At 41.5% G+C, this 20,797-nt stretch overlaps 2 protein-coding genes across 4 annotated transcripts in view; one reads left to right on the forward strand and one right to left on the reverse strand.

Annotated features, from left to right (window-relative positions):
* Window positions 1-1,518: 1,518 nt before the first annotated feature.
* POLH (DNA polymerase eta) lies at window positions 1,519-19,014 on the reverse strand. Of its 3 annotated transcripts, XM_087965976.1 has the most exons (11): window positions 18,979-19,014; window positions 16,053-16,105; window positions 11,269-11,403; window positions 10,444-10,661; window positions 9,462-9,631; window positions 7,107-7,210; window positions 6,714-6,833; window positions 4,486-4,609; window positions 3,729-3,794; window positions 2,918-3,087; window positions 1,519-2,401 (listed from the first exon to the last, which is right to left on the reverse strand). In XM_087965976.1, exons 1-11 carry the CDS (start codon window positions 18,979-18,981, stop codon window positions 1,603-1,605), a joined length of 1,962 nt encoding a protein of 653 aa, XP_087822102.1. In that variant the 5' UTR covers window positions 18,982-19,014; the 3' UTR covers window positions 1,519-1,602. The 3 variants fall into 3 exon arrangements, with proteins under 3 accessions (XP_087822102.1, XP_026536809.2, XP_087822107.1); XM_026681024.2 differs by lacking the exons at window positions 16,053-16,105; window positions 18,979-19,014 and adding an exon at window positions 12,410-12,708; XM_087965981.1 differs by lacking the exons at window positions 16,053-16,105; window positions 18,979-19,014 and adding an exon at window positions 12,151-12,702.
* A 35-nt stretch (window positions 19,015-19,049) lies between these two features.
* XPO5 (exportin 5) overlaps window positions 19,050-20,797 on the forward strand; it is a 39,066-nt gene continuing 37,318 nt past the window's right edge. The window contains exon 1 of the mRNA XM_026680970.2: window positions 19,050-19,286. Within this exon, the coding sequence (XP_026536755.2) occupies window positions 19,182-19,286 (105 nt within the window). The 5' untranslated portion in view covers window positions 19,050-19,181. The remainder of the gene's footprint in view (window positions 19,287-20,797) is intronic.

The raw sequence follows: 20,797 nt of genomic DNA on the forward strand, positions 1-20,797 counted from the left end.
ATGAAACTAAGGCGCAAGGATTCCTTCAGGACCCAAACGCTGCTTTCCAACCGGAAAAGCTCATCTGGAAGCACTTTCTCGTCGAAACAAGATGGCAGCACCCAGCAAACCGGCGGCCCGGTAGAAAATGATCCACGGACCAGTACCGGTCTGGGGCCCGGTGGTTGGGGACCCCTGTTCTAAGGTATACCAAAATAAATACTGCAAAGGCTATAAACAGCTTCTTCCAAATGAGTAGATCCAAAACAATGAGAGATTATTTATCCAATAGTAAATTATTTTTAATTAAATTAAGATTATCCCATCGTGCAATTTTGTCATAGATAAAAAGAAGAGAATATTTGTAGCTGAGGGTTGAACTGTGGAGTCCTTGGTGCTCTCTGAACTAGGTTGTTTTCTTGCAGATGTTTCATTACCAGACTAGGTAACATCAGTACTAGTATGGAGTGGATTTGCTCTGATTTTATACACTAGTAGCTTACTCTGTCAGTGTTGGTGAAAGTGGTCTTGGTGCTTCCTTCATTGGGCTGTTTTTTACTGTTTGGCTTTGAAGAATGGTTTCTTGCAAAAATAAAGGCCATTGGAGTTGGGCAGTTAATAAATTTAAATATATTTTTCTTGGATGGTGCATCATGTTGCACAAAAAAATTCCTATTTATATTATGTTTTAGCATTTTGAAACCACAAGGCTGACTTAGCATAAGAGTTTCATTTACTAAAAGAATGCTTGGCCTAAACAATATAGAATTCTACTCCCAGAAGAGACAATATTGTTACTGAGAAATGCCTAGAGTCAAACAAATAAAATAGAAAAGTATATTACAGGCTTTTTTTACACAAATTTAGAAAAAGAAGCATTCAAATACATGGCAAGGTTCTTAAGAAATTTAAAAAAAACGAGAATGAAAACTGAAGTATTGTTTTCCAAAGGTTGTGGGATCCTCAATGCTATCAATCTAGCTAGCAAAACCAATAGGAAAGGATGCTAGAAGTTGTAATCCACCATCTGTGGGAAGTGTAGATTTTTCTCCCGTCTTAAAATCAAATCCAAAATTCTGTGCTATCTGATATCAAGGTTTCTTATGATTTTCACTCATTGTTATCCTGACTGTAATCTGGCTTTTAGAACCTCTACATGAATGCAAGACTTCTGAAATAAGCAAATCTTCAAAATGATAGAGTGATAGTAGATGAATTCCTCCTTACAGAGCTCTGTTTTAAAACTAGTCATAGGACAACTACAGAACTATTAGCAGAACACAATCTAACTGTCACATTGTCCATTGTCATCTTGTCAAATAAAGCGGGGGACTTCAAACTTGACAGCTTTAAGACTGGTGGACTTCAACTCTTAAAATTACTCCTCCAGTCATGTTAGCTCAGGAATTCTGGGAGTTGAAGTCTACGTCTTAAACTTGCCAAGTTTGAAGACCCCTGAATAAAAAGTAACAGAAGGCCCTGCAGATAGCATACCTTTGATTACAGATTTTTATCCTCATTCATTAGCTCCCAGAAAGATTAGTTTTTTTAAGGAACAATTTATTAGGATTAGTTTATTAGTGAAAGTACATTTTCTAAGTCACAAGTTACTCAAGTGAGCAACTATGGTGGCAATGGTTTAAAAAAGAAATCTAAAGTCCTAGTTCCATCTTGCTTTGGTCGTTTGGCACTGGTGGTTCTCTGTTCCCTTGATTTATTTTTTTCCTTCACTGGATTGTCAAGAGATTCAGCTGATCTGAAGGAGTTAGATCCCAAGAAAGAATTCTGCAGTTCCACAGCAAAGTGGTAATCTGAGTGTTCAGCGAACTCCCAGACTGCCACTTTTTGGTTACATTTCTCACATAACAAGCAGTCATCCATTGAGGAGGGATCAGCCAAACTCATAGCTCCTCCTTCCTGCAAAAGTCCAGGAGCAGCCTGCACGTTTTCTTCTTTAAATGGATCAGGAAGCATTTTCATTTCTGAAGATGACACATAACCTTCACCAGTCAAAGTGGCCTCTTGCAAAGGTTCCATCAACTGCTGTTCGCCCATCATGTTTGGGTTGCTTGGTTCCATTAAGCCTTCTGAAACTTGGCTGCTGTTGTGAGAACTCTTGGTCTGAGTAGCTGTTGGTACTATCATATCACTTACATCAGGAACGAAACACCCAGCAATAGCCTGGCCTTGTTTTCTTTTTGCTGCCCTTTGAAAGAGTGTTTCAATAGCATTAACTGCCTTCTTACTGGTCACCTTTTGGGGACTTTCAAGAAACTTTGCATTCATGCTTTCTTTAATGGTGCTGGTGTGTTGAGTACGTTGGCTATGACTGGTCAAGAAGGAAGTAATGTCCACAGACGATAGTGTAGGGACCTCAGAAAACTTGCTTACACAGAGCTGAAGAAGTGTAACAGGAGGAGTCCTAATGATAGAAGCAAATTATCAAGCAGTTCAAAAGAAAAACACACTCAAAACTAAACTAGATTATAATTTTTCCAGTAATTTGACTTCTCTAAGCATGGAAGTATTTGTCCCCAGGTTATTCTTTCTGTTTACTCTTTCTTCTAGTACTTCAAGATTTTTCTTTCTTTAATCCAAAAATAACTACCCAAGCAAGATACACAGCTGATTTCTGATAACTAGCACTCCAAATTTTACTCTGTCCCATTTTTAATGCAAATTTTCCTTCTCACACTATACCACTAGCTTCTTTGCCAACATCTTGCACAGAATCTTCTAATGTGCTTTGGTTGAAGAGCCAGTATATGTTTGGTAACCCTTATTTTTCAAAGAAAAAAAGTTTCTACTCATCTCATTCTATTATTATATTTCATCTCCCAATTCTTACTGTACACAACAAAATTTAAACATCAAGGATAAGAACCATTTTCCCCCTCCAAAGTAGCTTATTCTTACATTCAAGAAGTAAAATTCTTACCATGTCGCTTGCTGGCCTGCTGCTGTGTTACAGTTCTGGATTAGTGCAAAGGCGTCTCTGCTAATTTTTTGAGCATCATACTGGGACAAGGCACAGCAACGCGTTAGATTGGTATGTTTACCACCCTGCATATGGATCCCAACAGTCAACTGTTTAGCGAGCCGGTTGTTCTGTGGAAAAATAAATATATTAAATAAATGATGGAAATAGTTCCATCAAAGATCATAACAAGAGATACTTGAGATATGAAGCCCCTGAATTTTTTCACCACTGAAGATGTAGCCAACAGAAAAGGGTTAAAACCTTATCCCAGTAGAAAAGCAGGCCTAAGACTTCTACAGTTTGTGGCTGTAGCTCCTTCCCAACTCACTCTTAGTTCTATTTTCCTTTCTTCCATCTGGGCCAAGAGGCAGTAGAATGCATCCATTAATGAATGGATTAATTGAATTAAGAAATAGACAATGAATTAAGAAACAGGGAACTCTTGAGTACAAAGAAACAAAGACTGTAGGAAAAAAAAATGGCCTCAACGGGCTTTTTAAATGATCATCTTTTCCCACCCCCCAATCTTTTGTTTCTACCTTGCCCATCCCACTGAATTTTTTTCACCATTTTGACTCTTCAGAGCAGACATCTATTTATTTATCATCAGAAATTCTACTCAATATCATGGTAGTCAATTCTGCAGCAAAATATTTCTGAGAAAGCCCTGAATTAAACAGGTCAAATCCCATCAAATAGCAAAAGGTGTTCTCCCATATATTTTTCCGTTCTATACACTTATATATTGGTTAGATAGCATTATGCCTACCTGGTCTTTATCCTTATTCAATCTCTCTTCCAGCTCCAAGGCCAACTGCAAGAGCCAATACTGCACCTTCAGACAGGATTACAATACAGTTACAAATCTTAGGACTATGGTTAGTATGCTGCTAATTAAATCAAATTAAAAGAAAATCTTCCTTTCTCAAATGGTCAGATTTCTGTATCTTCAAAATCAGAACCAGAATATATTAATACATAGGTTCATAACAACAATACAAAATCAATATCAAATAATTTATGCAGTTGGAAAAGTACCAAAATACAAAGCAGAATGACTTTCTGCTTATGGTCCAAGATAATCCTATAATCCAAATTATTTCAATATATTATAAGAACTATAGGCTATTCCCACTGATTGAACTGTCAAAGGAAGTTTTGCAATAGCCTCTTTACTGATTGCTGAAGACCTAAGTGCAATGATTCCAAGGGTGCAGGTCTTATGCCCCTTCCTCCAACAGCAAATTATATTTACCCATGCACTACAGTAGCATATGAGCTATTTGTTATTCTAAATTGACATTCTGTGTTTACCTCCTTACTACTAATCTGAATATACAGACTCCCTAAAACAGGAGGATAATAGATCACACTCCAGTTAATGAGAAGGCAGTTGGTTGGCTGTGAATATTTCTATATAGTTTGCACTAGAATCAATAAACCTATACAAATTTTGCAAAATGTATTCCAATTGGCTCAACATTTGCCAGTTCAAATCATATGCTATTCTTGCTGCATTTTTTTACCTGTTTCTGAGTAACCAATGCTGTTTTTCCAGGGAAATTCTTACTGCAACCAATGGACTTTGGCAATTGTCTAGCTTTCACAGGCTCAAAATCAATTCCTCTGCACAGTTCATATAACCAGGATCTGGAAATCATACATAGAACCCCAAGTAAATAATAATAAGGTTTGTGACTAATCATTGGTTTATGTTGTTATTTGTTTAATTATCCAAAATATTTGGAAGTTGCATCAATTTAAAATAAAGGATTCCAAAATGGATAATTTAAGGAACCTTTATTTAGGTACCATTTATATATTTTCAATAAAGCCACCTTTTGCTCAGTAGACCCCAAAATTCACCAACTGGTGCAAAATAATGATTCAAAAAGGCAGATAGAGAATTAAGGAACATGGAGTCTTTGACACAGGACTTAGTTTTCTGTATCCAAATAGATTATATGTATCTATATTTTTACATCCACAAATCTCCCGAGTTACTGCTCCTATTGTTGAAACACTGGGAATCATACTTAGTTTAGTTTAGTTTTCTTTATTGTCATTGCACCTCGTACAATGAAATCAAACACCATCTTTGGTGCACATCATGACCATGAAAATAAACACAAGCACACATCCTTCACACTCCACATATTGAACCAAAACCCCCAATACCGCACCAACACTACACTATACAGTAGAATTCAAAAGAGCTGCTGCCCTGGGATAGAAGCTGTTTTTCAGCCTATCTGTCCTTATTTTTATTATTTTTATTTTATTATTTTTATTATTTTTATTTTTATTATCCTGTACCAGATGGTAATAGTTCAAAAAAAGGGTTCCCAGGATGAGATGGATCTTTGAGAATGTTTTGAACTTTCTTAAGGCAGCGAGAGCTATAAAGCTCTTCCAAAGAGGAGAGAGGGCAACCAATGATCTTTTGGGCAATGACATTAACCCTCTGGAGTGCCGTCCTATCTGCCACTGTGCAATTGGCAAACCATATAGAGTTGTAATAAGTTAAGATACTCTCTATGGTGCAGCGGTAGAAGATCACCAGCAGTTTTTCATTCACTTGTTGTTTTCTGAGGAGTCTCAGGTAGTATAATCTCTGCTGGGCCCTTTTGACCAGTGCTGCAATGTGAGCACCCCAGGTCAGGTCCTCTTTTATGGTAACACCCAGAAACTTAAAACTGGCCACTTGCTCCACTCAGTCTCCATTGATAAGCAAGGGCTGGATGTCTGATCTGTTCCTTCTATAATCCACTATAAGCTCTTTGGTCTTATTGGTGTTGTCTCCACACCACTTTTTGTGTTTTGAGGGATACTACAAACCAAAAGTAACACTGGCCACCCAAAGATCCACCTCTGCCCATCTGTTTTACATTACTATGACATATTACCATTTGTATTTGTTGTCTCTTAACACATCTATGAATTCTACCCTGAGCTCAGTAAAGTAAAAACAGAAGACCAAATTAGATACCGTGTTTCTCATATAATAAGGCGGGTCTTTTTTTTGAGCCCCCAAAATGGCTAGGCTGTCTTTTCGGGGTGACTTAATTCCCCCTTGCATCTTTGGGCGGGCGGGTGGCGATGGCTTGGATGTTGACCTTGGCGTTGGTGGGGCACTCGTATCGGGGTCAACGCAGGCAGCACCATATCCGGTGCGCAACAAAAGTACTTCCTAACGGCAAGCCCCCACCATTCCCCACCATTTTGCATGTTTTAATATAGGCCTTAATTTGGGGGAGGGGCTTAATTTCATTTCATGCCTATAAAACATGCTGGGACTTCCTATTGGGGGAGGCCGTATTGTTGGAGAAACAGGGTATCATGTAAAAAACATAAAAAGATTACTCCAAAAGATCAATACTTGTGGCTGGAGGGAAGTTGAGAATATAATCCAATGCATTGCTGTATTAGCTGGAAGCTATTACAGGAAGATTTCACTTGCCACTCATTCTTTGAATATCCCACTTGTCAATCCAAACAGCACTACAAAGAGTTAGAATAGTCCCACACTGTATCAACTAGTCTTATGATTTATTTGTTATCATATTTGGCTGATTTTTTAAAACTGAAAAAAACCCTTTCAAAATATAGCATATTTCGTACAGTACTGCATTTGTTTCTCATTGTTTCCCAAAATGTCTATTTTCCCTTAGAATAAATTAATAAGCAAAAGAATTAATTAGAATATACTATAAAAAGAAAACACATGGAATCCAAAATTTCAAAAGTGACTTGCCCAGTCTTCTCTCCAAAATGTGTCTGAAGCTGTGATTCAGTGAACTGGATCAGCTCTCCCATATATTGCACTCCAAGACATTCAGTAATAGAAGCACCTAGTTTCCCTCCAAGGTTGCGACTACAAGAGAAAAAGAAACCAATTGGATGGAGAAAGAAAAGATACTAGATCCAGGTACTAATCAGCAAAAGTATTCAGGTAATCACCCAAAGAGGTAAGGACTGCAGGATTTGCGCTATTTGATGAATGGCAAAAGCATGAGGACAGAAACAGTAATGAATAAGTCGCTTCCGCCTATACTAATAAGAAGCAAGCACAAATATGCTCAAGTAATAACATGCAGGAGAAAAGGATAACTTTGAAATTCATGGCTATATCCTCAGTTTTACGTACATGTTGCCGATTGGCATGTTGCTAAAGAGCTGAGGAACAGCCCCTTGTGATACCAGAGTCTGTCGATTTGGTTTGTTGAGGCCACAGGCCAGTTTTGCTAATACCTGAAATGAACCAAATGGCTAGTTTAGCAACAGTGGCTTTTCAATTTCCTAAATTCAATTTTTAGAACAAAAGAAATCAAAATATAAGACATAGTACAAATACAACTACTCCAAATTATATAGTCACTATATTGTGGAATTTCAAGGACACAATGACAGATTTAACTTACTTAACCAAAAGGAAATTATATTTGATCCAAAAATATAAATTCTCATATGTTTCCCCTCGTTTTTATTCTTATCTGTTATTTGCATTTATTTCATCCTGGGGCAAAACACCCAATAGAACTGTATTCATTCTTAATACCAGGATTTATAAAATTACAAAAAAATTTAAAGCAAATTTAGATGGAATGACATGTTCACAGCAGTGTAAGGAGTCTGGAGAATAATGCATTTGCTTCAACTTGGGCAGCTTGCTTTTGGGTCCAGAATAGAATTGTTCCACTTTGTGGGTACTTATTCCAGTTTGTCCCAAAAGCCTTTGAAATAAGACTAACCCAGAGCAGATAGCAGACTTAGAATATTCATCTCATAGGGGATGCCACTTCAGACTTGACTAACTGCATTACTTTCTTTATAAGAGTTTAGGATATTCCTGCAATTATATAAGGGAAAGCATAAGGTGACTTCTGTTAGATAGGCAGGTGGAAGTATCTTTTGGGGAAAATAACAGGTCAGGTTATGAAGAACAGAGATGCAATAACTTGTGCCAGTTCCTTCCTTCTCTTGTTACTTAGGTGGACTATGGTAATCATATTAGCTTACCCTTTGACCTGTAGGTGTTGTTGCTAAATGCCAAGTTAATAAATAAGACCTCCTTCCCCCTGCACTGCAAGCAAACAAGACAGACACAGACTTCAACAGATAGTTAGAACTGCAGAAAAAAACAATTGCTACCAGTCTGCCTTCCACTGAGGATCTGTATACTGTATGAGCCAGAAAGAGGGCTGTGAAAAAATCTACAGACCCCTCACATCCTGGACATAAACTGTTTCAACTTCTTCCCTCAGTTCTATTCAACACTATAGGGCATTGCACACCCAAACAATTAGACACAAGGACAGTTTCCCCCACCCACCCCCACATGCCATCACTCTGCTAAACAACTAATTCCCACAACACTATCAAACTATCTGGTAGGGCTGTATTACTATTATCCTTCTTCTATTTCCTATTACTTATTTCCTTATCTTCTTATGACTACAACTTTGCTGCTTGTATTTTATGATTTACATTTTTTTATTTCTTATCCTAGTATGATTTATGTTGATTGCTTATTTATTATCCTATAGTTATCACCGAATGTTGTATCTTATGATTTATGAATATATTTTATGATTATGATCATGATTTATCACTTGTTGCTTGTATGTACAGTGAGAGCTTATGCACCAGAGACAAATTCCGTGTGTGTCCAGTCACACTTGGCCAATAAAGAATTATATTCTGTTCTGGTTCTATTCTATTCTTATAAGCATATTTTAGGACATAACAACAAAAATAATTATTTAACCCATACAAAAGCATAAAATTAAAATCACATGAAGTATTAGTACCACTTCATGAAGCCTTAGTAAAGCCACATCTGGAATACTGCATCTAGTTTTGGTGACATTACAAAAAAGATGTTGAGATTTTGGAAAAAGTACAGAGAAGAGCAACTAAGATGATTAAAGGCCTGGAGATTAAAACATATGAAGAACGGCTGCAGGATTTGAGTTTGGCTAGTTTAGAGAAAAGAAGGACTAGGGGTGATATGATAACAGTATTCCAGTATTTGAGAGGCTGCCACAAAGAGGAGAGGGTCAACTTATTTTCCAAAACACCAGAGGGCAGGATAAGAAACAATGGATGGAAACTAATCAAGAAGAGAAGCAACTTGGAATTAAGGAGAAACTTCCGAACAGTGAGAACAATTAACCAGTGGAACAGCTTGCCTTCAGAAGTTCTGGGTGCTTCATCACTGGAGGTTTTTAAGAAGAGACTGGACAGTTACTGGTCTGAAATTGTATAGGAGGCTGGACTAAAAGACCTCGAAGGTCCCTTCCAACTCTATTCTGATTGACTGAAATAGCTTCCCCTCAATATTATCAAACAGAATGTTCCCAAGTGCTTCAAGGTTTTTCCTTTCCTTTTTCTCTCTGTTATATTTCCGGCATTCATTGGATACAGATTTTGACATAGACCAATCAAGAGTTGTATGTGTTGAGTAGCAGTGAGTTGAACATTAGAAAACAAGCAGCAATACCTTATTGTGAGAAATTCCAACAGAACATTGAAATCCAGTGACAGACTCCACAGCAGCCCTCATTTCTTCCATGATCACTGCCCCTACTGTCAGCTGCAATTCTGGATTGCTGGGATCTCCAAAAGGCAATGACGTGAGCCACTGGCACACACCACGTTGTCTTATCTCCTCTACAAAGGAACACAAACCAATTCAAAGTAAGCATCTTGCTAGACTGTTAACCATTTATAACCATATTCATTAATGAACCACATACCAATATACCAAAAAACTGTTTTTAGCATCTTAATGTCACTCATGATATAATGCCATGGTACAATAATAATATATAATTTTACACAATGCATTTGGGTGGCTGGAGCATATGAGATCCATTCAAAGTAGACCAAATGGCATAAAGGTTTGCTCAGGAAGATTTCAGTTTACATAACATATAAAAAAATATCATTATAAAAGTTTGAAGAATATATATCAGAGCATGGTTCCTAAAAATAGATGTGAGAAAAGTCCCAAAGTTGGACCAAACAAGCCTTGCTGGAATTGTACACATATGTAAAAGAGACCACAGTCCTAGAGAGTCAGCACACAGAATGAGCATTTTGTGTTGGTATTCTATCTTTATTTTTCTGGAACTCGAACACATCACAGTGAGCTAAACTTTCAAGTGAGAAAAGCAGGCATGGATGAATCTTTCAGTTCCAAAGGTAAACAAGAAATGTTGGAAACCAGTCTTTGATTTCCTATATTTTAGTTTAGATAATAAGAATAATTAGCACTGAAAGTTTTTCCAGCTTCAATATGACAGTCTCAACTCATCCCTAACAGCAAAATCACAGAAGATCAAGTTAACGCAGTTGGGAGAGAGAATCCAATCTGATTCCAAATGCTATCCAATTCTCCAGAAAACATAACTGGACTGAACATTAGTATGAATGGAGTCTCTCTCTCTCTCCACCCCTCGCTCCTCCCACACACACTCTACCTTTGTTGTCAGTATTTTCTTCTTCTTCAGGGTTATTTGGGAATCCTTGAATATATGTAGTTCCCAACTGCTCTACTGGAATATGTTGACCTTGCATCTTCTTCAGCCTTTCTTGTATAGCTTGTGTTAAGTCCAGATAAGCTTCATCGATGCTGGCACGTTCAATCACAGCAAAACGTGACATCACTTCCATCACCTCTATGCTGGCTTCTCTATATCTACATGAAGACACCAAATGAATTTTGATATTTCTGTTCATCCTGCCCTTTCATAATGTAGAATTTGACAACTTACATAAAAACCTCTTCATCCCCTTGTTTTTGTATAGCTTCTGAAACTCTGAAATTATACATTAAAATTCAGCAACAAACTATTCATGGTTTGTTGTAGTTCTATTATTTCCAATAAGTAGTAAAATGAATAGAAAATGAGATATGCAAAACTTCGGACTTTAAATACTTTTAAAAAAGAGGTAAAACCCTGTCCCATTCCCTACACATACACATACATGCAGAAATTCCTTTAATTCATTCCTAGTGCTACTATTATATCACTGTCCTGAATACTGTTATCATAGGATTATATTTTTTTAAAGAATAGACTGAATGTACTGCATCCAGTTTTTACAAGGCAAGCTAACATATTTCTTTAAACTGTTTAGAAAACAAACGTAAGTGCCAAAAGCAGAAAATTCACCAAAAAGCAGCTGTGATTAAGAACCATACTGAGACATTTTTTGTTGTTGCTTCAGATGGTTTCACAAACACCCAAAGGGGAGGGGGGGGAGAGAAAAGTAACTGTAAAAGCTATCAATCCCAGGTTTACCTGGTGAGGTCTGCTTTGCCACGGGCCTCTGGCACTCTAGCCAATTCGAGATCTGGGCACAACTTCTTGGCATCAGCAGCCCACATGTTTCTTTTAACTCCAAAAGCACGGGCTTCATAGCTCACAGCAATTATCCTGAATTCCATGAAGGGGAAATATAATAGATATTACATGAAGGAAAAAAACGATCATTTCCCCCAGTTTAGCATTTAGATAAGAGCAGGTTTTACAATATCACCTACAGATTGAATGCAACTCAGAATTTTCTTCTTGAACATAGAATATTTAGTCATTTTGAGGGAACATTCGTCCCTAAAGATTTTCAGAAGATATTGAGAGGCTATGAGCCTGTGGTAATTGACAGCTGCTGAATCAGTGCTATGGTCGTTCCACCCCCCCCACCCCTCAGGTTAAAAATACATACTTTGGCCCAGGCTGAGCAAAAAGTATCCTATTCAAGGATTCTATATATAAAACACAAAAGAAAAAGACCAGACAAATTTTAGAGAAGCAATGTGAGAAAGACATGATATTTAAATGAGGACACCACAGAAGCTGGTCCAGAAATATAAAAAAAACCATGTGTACATGAAACATGCATTTTCTCCCATTACCGTTTATGAACATGTTGAAAGAAATAACCCTTCCTAAAAACACATTATTTAATCTAGATATATATGCAAAGCAAAATACTGGAGTCATCAGGCTTTCCCCCCCTATTGTAAATAATATGCTTGTTAACAGAAGGAAGACTTTTGCGTGTGTGTGTCCTTGAATTAGGGGGGTTTTTTTGGTGTTTTTTTATGGGGGGGGACGGGACTCTTGGCTTGGCTGCCTGGATTAGTCCCTGAAGTTTTCTTGGCAAGATTTCACAAATCCTACCCTCTTTCTTAGGCTGAGAGAGAGAGGCGCAAGGTTACCCAGTCGGCTTATACGCTCGTCACACCAAACTGGCTCAAAGAAAAGTAGAATTAGCTTAAAACGTGTCTCCGCGAAGTTGCACTTTCTTTGTGGTGCTTTTAACGATGCCGGAAGAAGACACGGCTCGTTTGTTTTCTGAAGCGAGTCATTCCTTCGCCTCGATTATCTAACACTTCATTTTCTTCCCAGTCTATACAAGGAGAGGAGAGGAGCTTCCTACCCGCCACCTTTCCACGTCTTATACTGCACCACGACACACGGCTTTCCATGCAGACGGGGATCCAGCCGTCGCTCCACCTGTATGTAGAAACAGTCCATATCCGCCAACGCCACCACTCGCTCCTGTCCCCGAACCATCGCGGTCCGCTGACGGCCACCAACGAGGATTAAACCGAGGCCAGAAGTAGAAGGGGAAGCAGAGGAATCCGGGATAACCTCCCTCGTTTGAGTCCCGTTCCCGCCGTCGGGCAGGATTAAAGAAAAAAAAAAAAACCTCTTCTCTCTACTGTTTCTAACATCCGCCCAAAACACAAGGCACCTTGGGAAACGTAGTTTTTTAATATCATAAAAGTAATTGCCTTTGCATAGTATATAGCTCGACGCTCCTTATGCTTTTATGGATAGATTCATATTTTTTCCAAGTATGAAAACGATTTGCCTTTGCCTTCTCTGGGTTCTTTTTTTTCCAATTTCCCACTAAATGTCTATGGAGATTCTCAGTCATCCGGGTCATGGTTGTCACAACCAGCGCTTGTTCAAAAGGCAACTGGACTTTGTCTTTTCCCCCTAAAGAAGCTTCTTGGATGAAAAGCAAAACGTCTTCAAAGAAAGAAAGAAAAACAAAATCCATCTGCCTTTTGAAAAAGCACTTTTGGGATTCCCACACTAGCCTATATAGGAGAAAAGCCATCCTGGTTTATGTTAGCAAAAAATAAATAAAAATGGAAGAGCCTGCTAACATCTTTTCTGATCAACTCGTTTAATTAAAAAACATAAGCTTTCGTGATCTGCAGCTCTCTTCATCAGCATAAGCAATAACACTTAGACGTATATACCACTTTATAGTGCTTTACAGCCCCCTCTAAGCAGTTTACAGAGTCAGCATATTGCCCAATCTGGGTTCTCATTTTACCCACCTCGGAAGGTTAGAAGGCTGTAGGATTTAAAATGGGGTAAGGCAGAGTGGGGGAAACAGGTTTGGTAAAAAGGTTGCTGATGAAGGGAGCTGCAGATGACAAAAGCTTATGCCAGTCATGAGTCAAGACACCTGGCCATAAAGATAACAGTCTAGTGCAGGGGTCTCCAACCTTGGCAACTTTAAGACTTGTGGACTTCAACTCCCAGAGCTCCTCAGCCAGCTTTGAAGTGTGGAAAGGGAACTTCACGAAGACAGTAGTGTCACAAAAACAGGAAAAGCCCAAGGGGAATATCAGGTCAGCCAGAAAACAAACTTACATAGGAAAAGGAATCAAATAAAAAGTATTAAAGAATCCCTATAGACCAGGGGTGGGCAAACTACGGCCCGCGGGCCACATCCGGCCCGTTGGTCTGTCCAATGCCCCTGAAAAAAAATCGCTGCCATTGGTCTGTCCAATCCGGCCCGCCCCTGAAAAAAAATTGCTGGGCGTGGCATATTGCCCTGTGCCGCGTGGCCCCCAAAGCTGCAAAACAGTGCGGAGCAATCTAGGGGTAGGAAAGAAAAGAAATTTGCAAAGGCCTCGGCTGGGAGTTCGAAATCACCTTCGAGTGCGACCTCTCCGAAGGTGAATCCCCGCCGATCCCCTTTTTTTTTCCGGGCTTCCAGGCTTAAACTTTGCAAAGGCAAAGCTTGCAGGCTGGAGCGTCTTCCCGCTGAGGAGCGGGAAGGGTTCCACCCGGCGGGCGGGCGGGCTGCTTGGAGCCACCTAAAGCTAGGCCGCTGCTGGTGGAGCCTTGCCCTGCCTTGGTGCCCCGTTTCCCGGCTCGGCGGTCCTGCTCGGGCGGCACTTTAAAAGCCTGCTCCCAGCACCCGAGCAACTTCCCAGCAACTTTCGGCTTCGTTTTAACTCGCGGGCGCTCGCGCCTGGCCCCGAGCCACGCGGCGGAGGGGAAGCCCGGCAGGCGGGCGGTTAGGCGGGCTGCTTGGAGGAGGCGACCGGCGGCGCTCCGGGCTTCCCCTCCGCCCGTGCGGCTCGGGGCCAGGCGCGAGCGCCCGCGAGTTAAAACGAGCCGAAAGTTGCTGGGAAGTTGCTCGGGCCGGGCTTCCATGGCTTTGCAAAGGCAAAGTTTGCAGGCTGGAGCGTCTTCCCGCTGAGGAGCGGGAAGGGTTCCGCCCGGTGGGCGGGCGGGCTGCTTAAACTTTGCTCGGGCGGCACTTTAAAAGCCTGCTCCCAGCACCCGAGCAACTTCCCAGCAACTTTTAACTCGTGGGCGCTCGCGCCTCGCCCCGAGCCGCACGGCAGCCCGCTCCAAGCAGCCCGCCCCGCCCGCCGGGCGGAACCCTTCCCGCTCCTCGGCGGGAAGACGCTCCCGCCTGCAAACTTTGCCTTTGCAAAGCCCTGGAAGCCCCGGAAACCCGAGCAACTTCCCAGCAACTTTCGGCTTCCTTTTAACTCGCGGGCGCTCACGCCTGGCCCCAAGCCGCGTGGCGGAGGGGAAGCCTGGCGGGCGGGCGGGCGGACTGCTTGGAGGAGGCTCCGGGCTTCCCCTCCGCCAGGCACGAGCGCCTGCGAGTTAAAAGGAAGCCGAAAGTTGCTGGGAAGTTGCTTGGGTTTCTGGGGCTTCCAGGCTTAAACTTTGCAAAGGCAAAGTTTGCAGGCTGGAGCGTCTTCCCGCCGAGGAGCAGGAAGGGTTCCGCCCGGCGGGTGGGCGGGCTGCTTAAACTTTGCTCTGGCGGCACTTTAAAAGCCTGCTCCCAGCACCCGAGCAACTTCCCAGCAACTTTCGGCTTCCTTGTAACTCGCGGGCGCTCGTGCCTGGCCCCGAGCCGCGTGGCAGAGGGGAAGCCCGGTGGGCGGGCAGGCTGCTTGGAGGAGGCGACCCGGCGGTGCTCCGGCAGCAGCAACAGGCAGTTTCACCTGGGCTCCGCTCAGGTGTCCGGCTGGGGCTGTCAGGAGTTGCTACCGCCCGGCGCAGCTCCGTGCGGCTCCAGTCCCGCGTTGCCTTGGGAAGGAAAAGGCAAAACCAGGAGCCGCTGAGCCTGAGCCTCCGGTGCCGCTGCTCCCGTTGCAAAGCACCGCCGCGGCTCTTCCTTTTTGCCTTTCCCTTCCCGAGGCAACGCGGGACTGGAGCCGCGCCGGCGGTAGCAACTCCTGACTCAGGGGGCCTCCGAGGGGAGGGGAAGGAGGAGAAGAGGGGGGGAAGGGTGGGGGGGGACGATTCCCAAAAAATCTTGTGCTGACCCGGCCCGTCTGTCAAATTTTAAAAGTCAATGCGGCCCTCGAGCCAAAAAGTTTGCCCACCCCTGCTATAGACAAAAGCATAAGTAATTAAGAAAACTAGACAAATAGGAAAGGAAACAAAAGATAATTTAGAAAACCCTTAGAAACACAGGACATACCAAATAAACAAAACAAAAGATAATTTAGAAAACCCTTAGAAACACAGGACATACCAAATAAGCAAAACAAACAAACAAAAGACACAAAATATAAATTACAAAAGGGACAGACAGGAGATTGCCACAGAACAAATATGAAAAACTATCTTAAAGCTAAAAGAGATTACAGAAAACCAATAATACAATCTGGCCACCCCCGCAGAGTTTGCCCTCCGGCGGAAATAGACAAACTCAAACAGGATTTGAAACATTAGGCACAAATACAAACACTCACACAAAATCAACTTACGAAGGGAGAAAAGGGTATAAAAAACCAGGGACTTACCATGGGAAGCTAGCTAGCCCAGGAACGCAGACTTCTCGCTGTTCTCCGCCTTCCTGAAAAATAAAAAGATCCAGCTTTCAAGCAGTTGTCCGTATCCTTGCACCGGAGCTCTCCCAGCGGGAAAATCGAATTCTCGAAAGAAAGGCATTTTGACACCTTTCAACAGAAGTCCACAAGTCTTAAAGTTGCCAAGGTTGGAGACCCCTGGTCTAGTGACCCCCCCCCCCCACATTTGCTTGTGGTCTGCCTAAGCAGATCACTTTCCCCTGAAGATGCCAATCAGAGTTGTCAGAATCTGGTCACGTTGCCAACTTCAAAAGCCGATACAAAAATTTATACCACCAGATAAAGACTGAATGCACCAATTATCACATAAAACAAGAGGAAAACCTTCTACGCACCAATTCCACCCGTGTTTTCTACAATTTTGTAAACAACAAACTAAAAGATTCAAGGTCCATCCCACCCCTGAAAGGACCTAATGGTAAAGACTGCAACGATGACACCATTAAAGCCAACATCTTTAACACATTCTTTGGCTTAGTATTTGTAAACAACAATGGATCATGCCCAGTATTTCCTAATCAAACCACAGACAACTACAATGATCTAATACATATCGATTTTACAGAAGGCAATGTTGAAAAAACACTACGCAATCTAAAATCATCTCTATCTATTGGACCGGACGGAATATGTGCATACTTCTTTAAAAAGCTATCTACTGCCATAGCAGAACCTCTAAGCATAATCTTTGAAAAATCTTTCAGGACCAGCTCCTTGCCAAACCTATGGTCACAAGCCATGGTCATCCCCATCTTCAAAAAGGGAAACTCCAGCCTAGTTGAAAATTACAGACCAATCTCCTTATGCTGCGTCACCTGTAAAGTCATGGAATCAATTATTAACCAATCCATTATCCTCCATTTAGAGATAAACAACCTACTCTCTAATAAACAAATTTGGTTTCAGAAAAAAACTATCCTGTAATCTGCAACTCTTACACTGCAAAAACATATGGACTATACAACTTGATCAGGGCAAAGCAATAGACGCAATCTACATAGACTTCTATAAAGCCTTTGATTCAGTGGTACACGACAAACTACTCCTAAAACTAAAATCTTATGGTATCTCTGGACACCTGCATAACTGGATAGAAGCATTCCTGTCAAACAGACAACAAATGGTCAAAATTGGGAACGTCCTATCAAATTCTGTACTTGTCAACAGTGGTGCCCGCAAGGCAGTGTTCTAGGACCAACTCTCTTCATACTCTACATAAATGACCTCTGTGATCATATTAAGAGCAACTGTCTTCTCTTCACTGAAGATGTAAAGCTTTTCAACACCACAGACAATACTGCTAACCTTCAAAAAGATCTCGACTATGTATCAGAATGGTCAAACAAATGGCAACCTCAAATCTCAACAAATAAATGTTCTGTCTTACATATTGGCAAAAAAAAATCAGAAAATAAAATACAAGCTGAATAGTCAAGACTTTGTTGATGATCCAAACTCTGTCAAGGACCTTGGAATACTTATCTCTAATGATCTAAGTGCTAGAGCCCACTGTAACTACATAGCCAAAAAAGGCATTAAGAGTTGTTAACCTAATCCTACGTAGCTTTTTCTCTGGTAATATCACACTACTAACTAGAGCATACAAAACATTTGTTCGACCAATACTTTCATACAGCTCATCAGTCTGGAACCTGCATTATGTATCTGATATTAATACAGTTGAGAAAGTCCAGAACTATTTCACAAGAAGAGTTCTCCACTCCTCTACTCGTTGCAGAATACCTTATGCCACCAGACTTGAAATTCTAGACCTAGAAAATCTAGAACTACACTGCCTTCGATCTGATCTAAGTATAGTATATAAAATTATACATTGCAATGTCCTACCTGTCAATGAATACTTCAGCTTCAGCCATAACAATACAAGAGCACACAATAGATACAAACTCAAGGTTAATCGCACCAAACTTGATTGCAGGAAATACGACTTCAGCAACAGAGTGGTCAATGTCTGGAATACTCTACCTGACTCTGTGGTTTCTTCCACAAACTCCAAAAACTTTAACCTTAGACTGTCTACTATTGACCTTACCCCTTTCCTGAGAGGTCATGCATAGGGGGCATGCATAAGCGCACCAACGTGCCTACCATCCCTGTCCTATTGTTTCTTTTTTATTTTTCTTATATGTATCAATTTCATGTATTCATAACTATATTTATTCTTATACCTGTTATAATCGCTTGACAAAATAAATAAATAAAATAAAAATAAAAAACATGAGGAAATCATGTTGTCTAGCCTAGGGTTGCTAAATCTTGAAGCACAACTCTAACCAAAAGCCAATACCATTTCATAAAATGGTTTACTCAGAAAGGGTATCACTCCCCTGGATTTCTTGCCCTGCTACCCTAAGACGCTTAAGAAACTTGACTATTATGATTCCCGGACAATGCATTATTCCTCCATCCAGACCCCATTCACCCATGAAACTAAAACTGAGACTCAATCCTGTGAAGCCTAGGTCCATTTTTAAAAAAAAGCTGAAAGTCGTTTCACCCACAAGAATATATTTCTGAATATTCCCTGTTGCAGGTTGGCCTTTGTAGAATGACTTTCTTTTATGTACACTGTGAGCATTTGCACCAAGACAAATTCCTTGTGTGTCCAATCACACTTGGCCAATAAAGAATTCTATTCTATTCTGTGACTTTCTCTGAAGAAAAAGAAAATCGAACGTTTGGAAAGTGGGGAGAGAGGAAACCCGAAAGAACCGAAGTCCCGCAAGGGAAATCCTCAGCCATCCAGGTCATGGTTGTCCCAAAAGTGTTTTTTCATGAAACCAGAAACTCTAGTTGCCTCTTGAAAAAGCATTCTACATTTCTAACTCTATATGCGTACCATAGAGTTGGATCCAGCTTGTCCGGCCGCCGTTCAGAAGAGATCAGCTGATCGCCTGCGCCTGCGCACTGCGGCTTTTTTCCTCTCCGTGGACCCGGCACGCCGTTGCTTCTTGGTTCCCCCCCCCCGTGCTTGGTTGCCGTGGGCAACGCCACCTCTCTCCCCCTCCCGCTTCCCCCCGGAAGTTCTTGCTTGCAGGCACGATGTCGTGGGACCCCGTGAACACGCACTGTGAACAGCTGGTGAAGGCGGTGACGGCGATGATGGACCCGGCCTCCACGCAGCGCTACCGTCTGGAGGCCCTCAAGGTATCGTGGCGGCAGCGGTTACGGGCGGGAACGCCCCTTCGAGCATGCACGCAAACACGCGGCCCGTAGTAAAGTGGGACGGAAAGGCATGGCCGCCGCCGGCCTTTTCCCGCTGCCGTTACCGTGAACTCGCCTCTGGCCATCGTTTGGAGCAGTTATGATGGAGAACGTGAGAACTCGCTCGCCCCTTCGGCTTTATTGATGCCTTGGGGGCCTCGACGGCTCTTGGGCGACACATCCCGCCCTCACGATCATGGGGCTGCTTATTCTGAGATTAAAGTACAGGCGTGGTCGTCAACTTACGACCACAGCGGAATCCCAAATTTATTTTGTTAAGTGAAACCTTTGCTAAGGGAGTTTTGCTCCCTTTTGCGATTTTTCTGGCCCCAGTTGTTAAGTGAATCACTGCCGTGGTTAAATGAGTAACCCGGATGTTAAGCGAATCCGGCTTCCGCATTGACTTTGCTGGTCAGGAGGTCTCAAAAGGGGATAACGTGACAGCTGGACATTGCAACCGTCATAAATACGAGTCTGTTGCCCAGCCCCTGAATTTTGATCACGGGATCATGGAGATGCTGCAAGGGTTGTAAGTCTGAAAAACGGTCATAAAACCACTTTTTTCAGTGCCGCTGTAACTTTGAACGGTCACTAAATGGACTGTTGTAAGTCGAGGACTACCTGTATTATTTTAAATCATTCCTATCACAGGTGGTCCTCGACTTAATGATCACAATTGAGCCCAACATTTCTGTTCTTAAATGAGTTTTGCCCCACTTTACAACTTTTCTTGCTACAGTTGTTAAGTGAATCACTGAAGTTGATAAGTTGAAAAGTTAGTGAATCTGGTTTCCCTGTTTGCTTGTCAGAAGGTCACAAAATGACACACAGCAACGGTCATAAGTAAGAACCAGTTGCCAAGGATCTAAATTTTGATCACATGATCATGGGGATGCTGAGAAGTCGTAAGTGTGAAAAAAGGGTCATAAGTCACTTTTTTCAGTGCTGCTGTTACTTTGAAATGTCACTAAATGAACTTTTGTAAGTCGAGGACTACCTGTATATTGTTTAGAAAACATGGGAAATAGCCTACTTATGTAAGGTTGACTGCAGGTTCAGCAGACCAGATAGCTGTCTTCCTGCAGTGGTATTCCTGGAATATAAACACTGCTGTGCACCGTTTTTCCTCGACTCCTGGTTATATTGCTCTGAGTTGATCTGGCTGTGAAAGCATCAGGACAACATGTAGCAAATATGAAGGTTTTAAAGAAAGGACTAACAGAAATAGTACTATGTCAGCCATAAGGGGGAAAATCGACATTCCATATGGAAGCAATGTTTTTAATTGTCTCACTGAACATTGATGAAATAAGTGCACATGTTTATGCTTGCAAGAAGTTTTCATTAATCAGGTAGATTTAAAACTCAGGAAGGCAAGGGGAAGGGAATAATATGGGTGATATCAAAGCATGTGTTGAGCTACATTTTTAGATGTAGACATTTTAGATGTAGAA

Source organism: Notechis scutatus, chromosome 1 (genome assembly GCF_049901735.1).
Source record: "Notechis scutatus isolate UNSWTSFEM ecotype Mainland chromosome 1, rNotScu1.2, whole genome shotgun sequence".
NCBI classification, from domain to species: Eukaryota; Metazoa; Chordata; class Lepidosauria; order Squamata; family Elapidae; genus Notechis; species Notechis scutatus.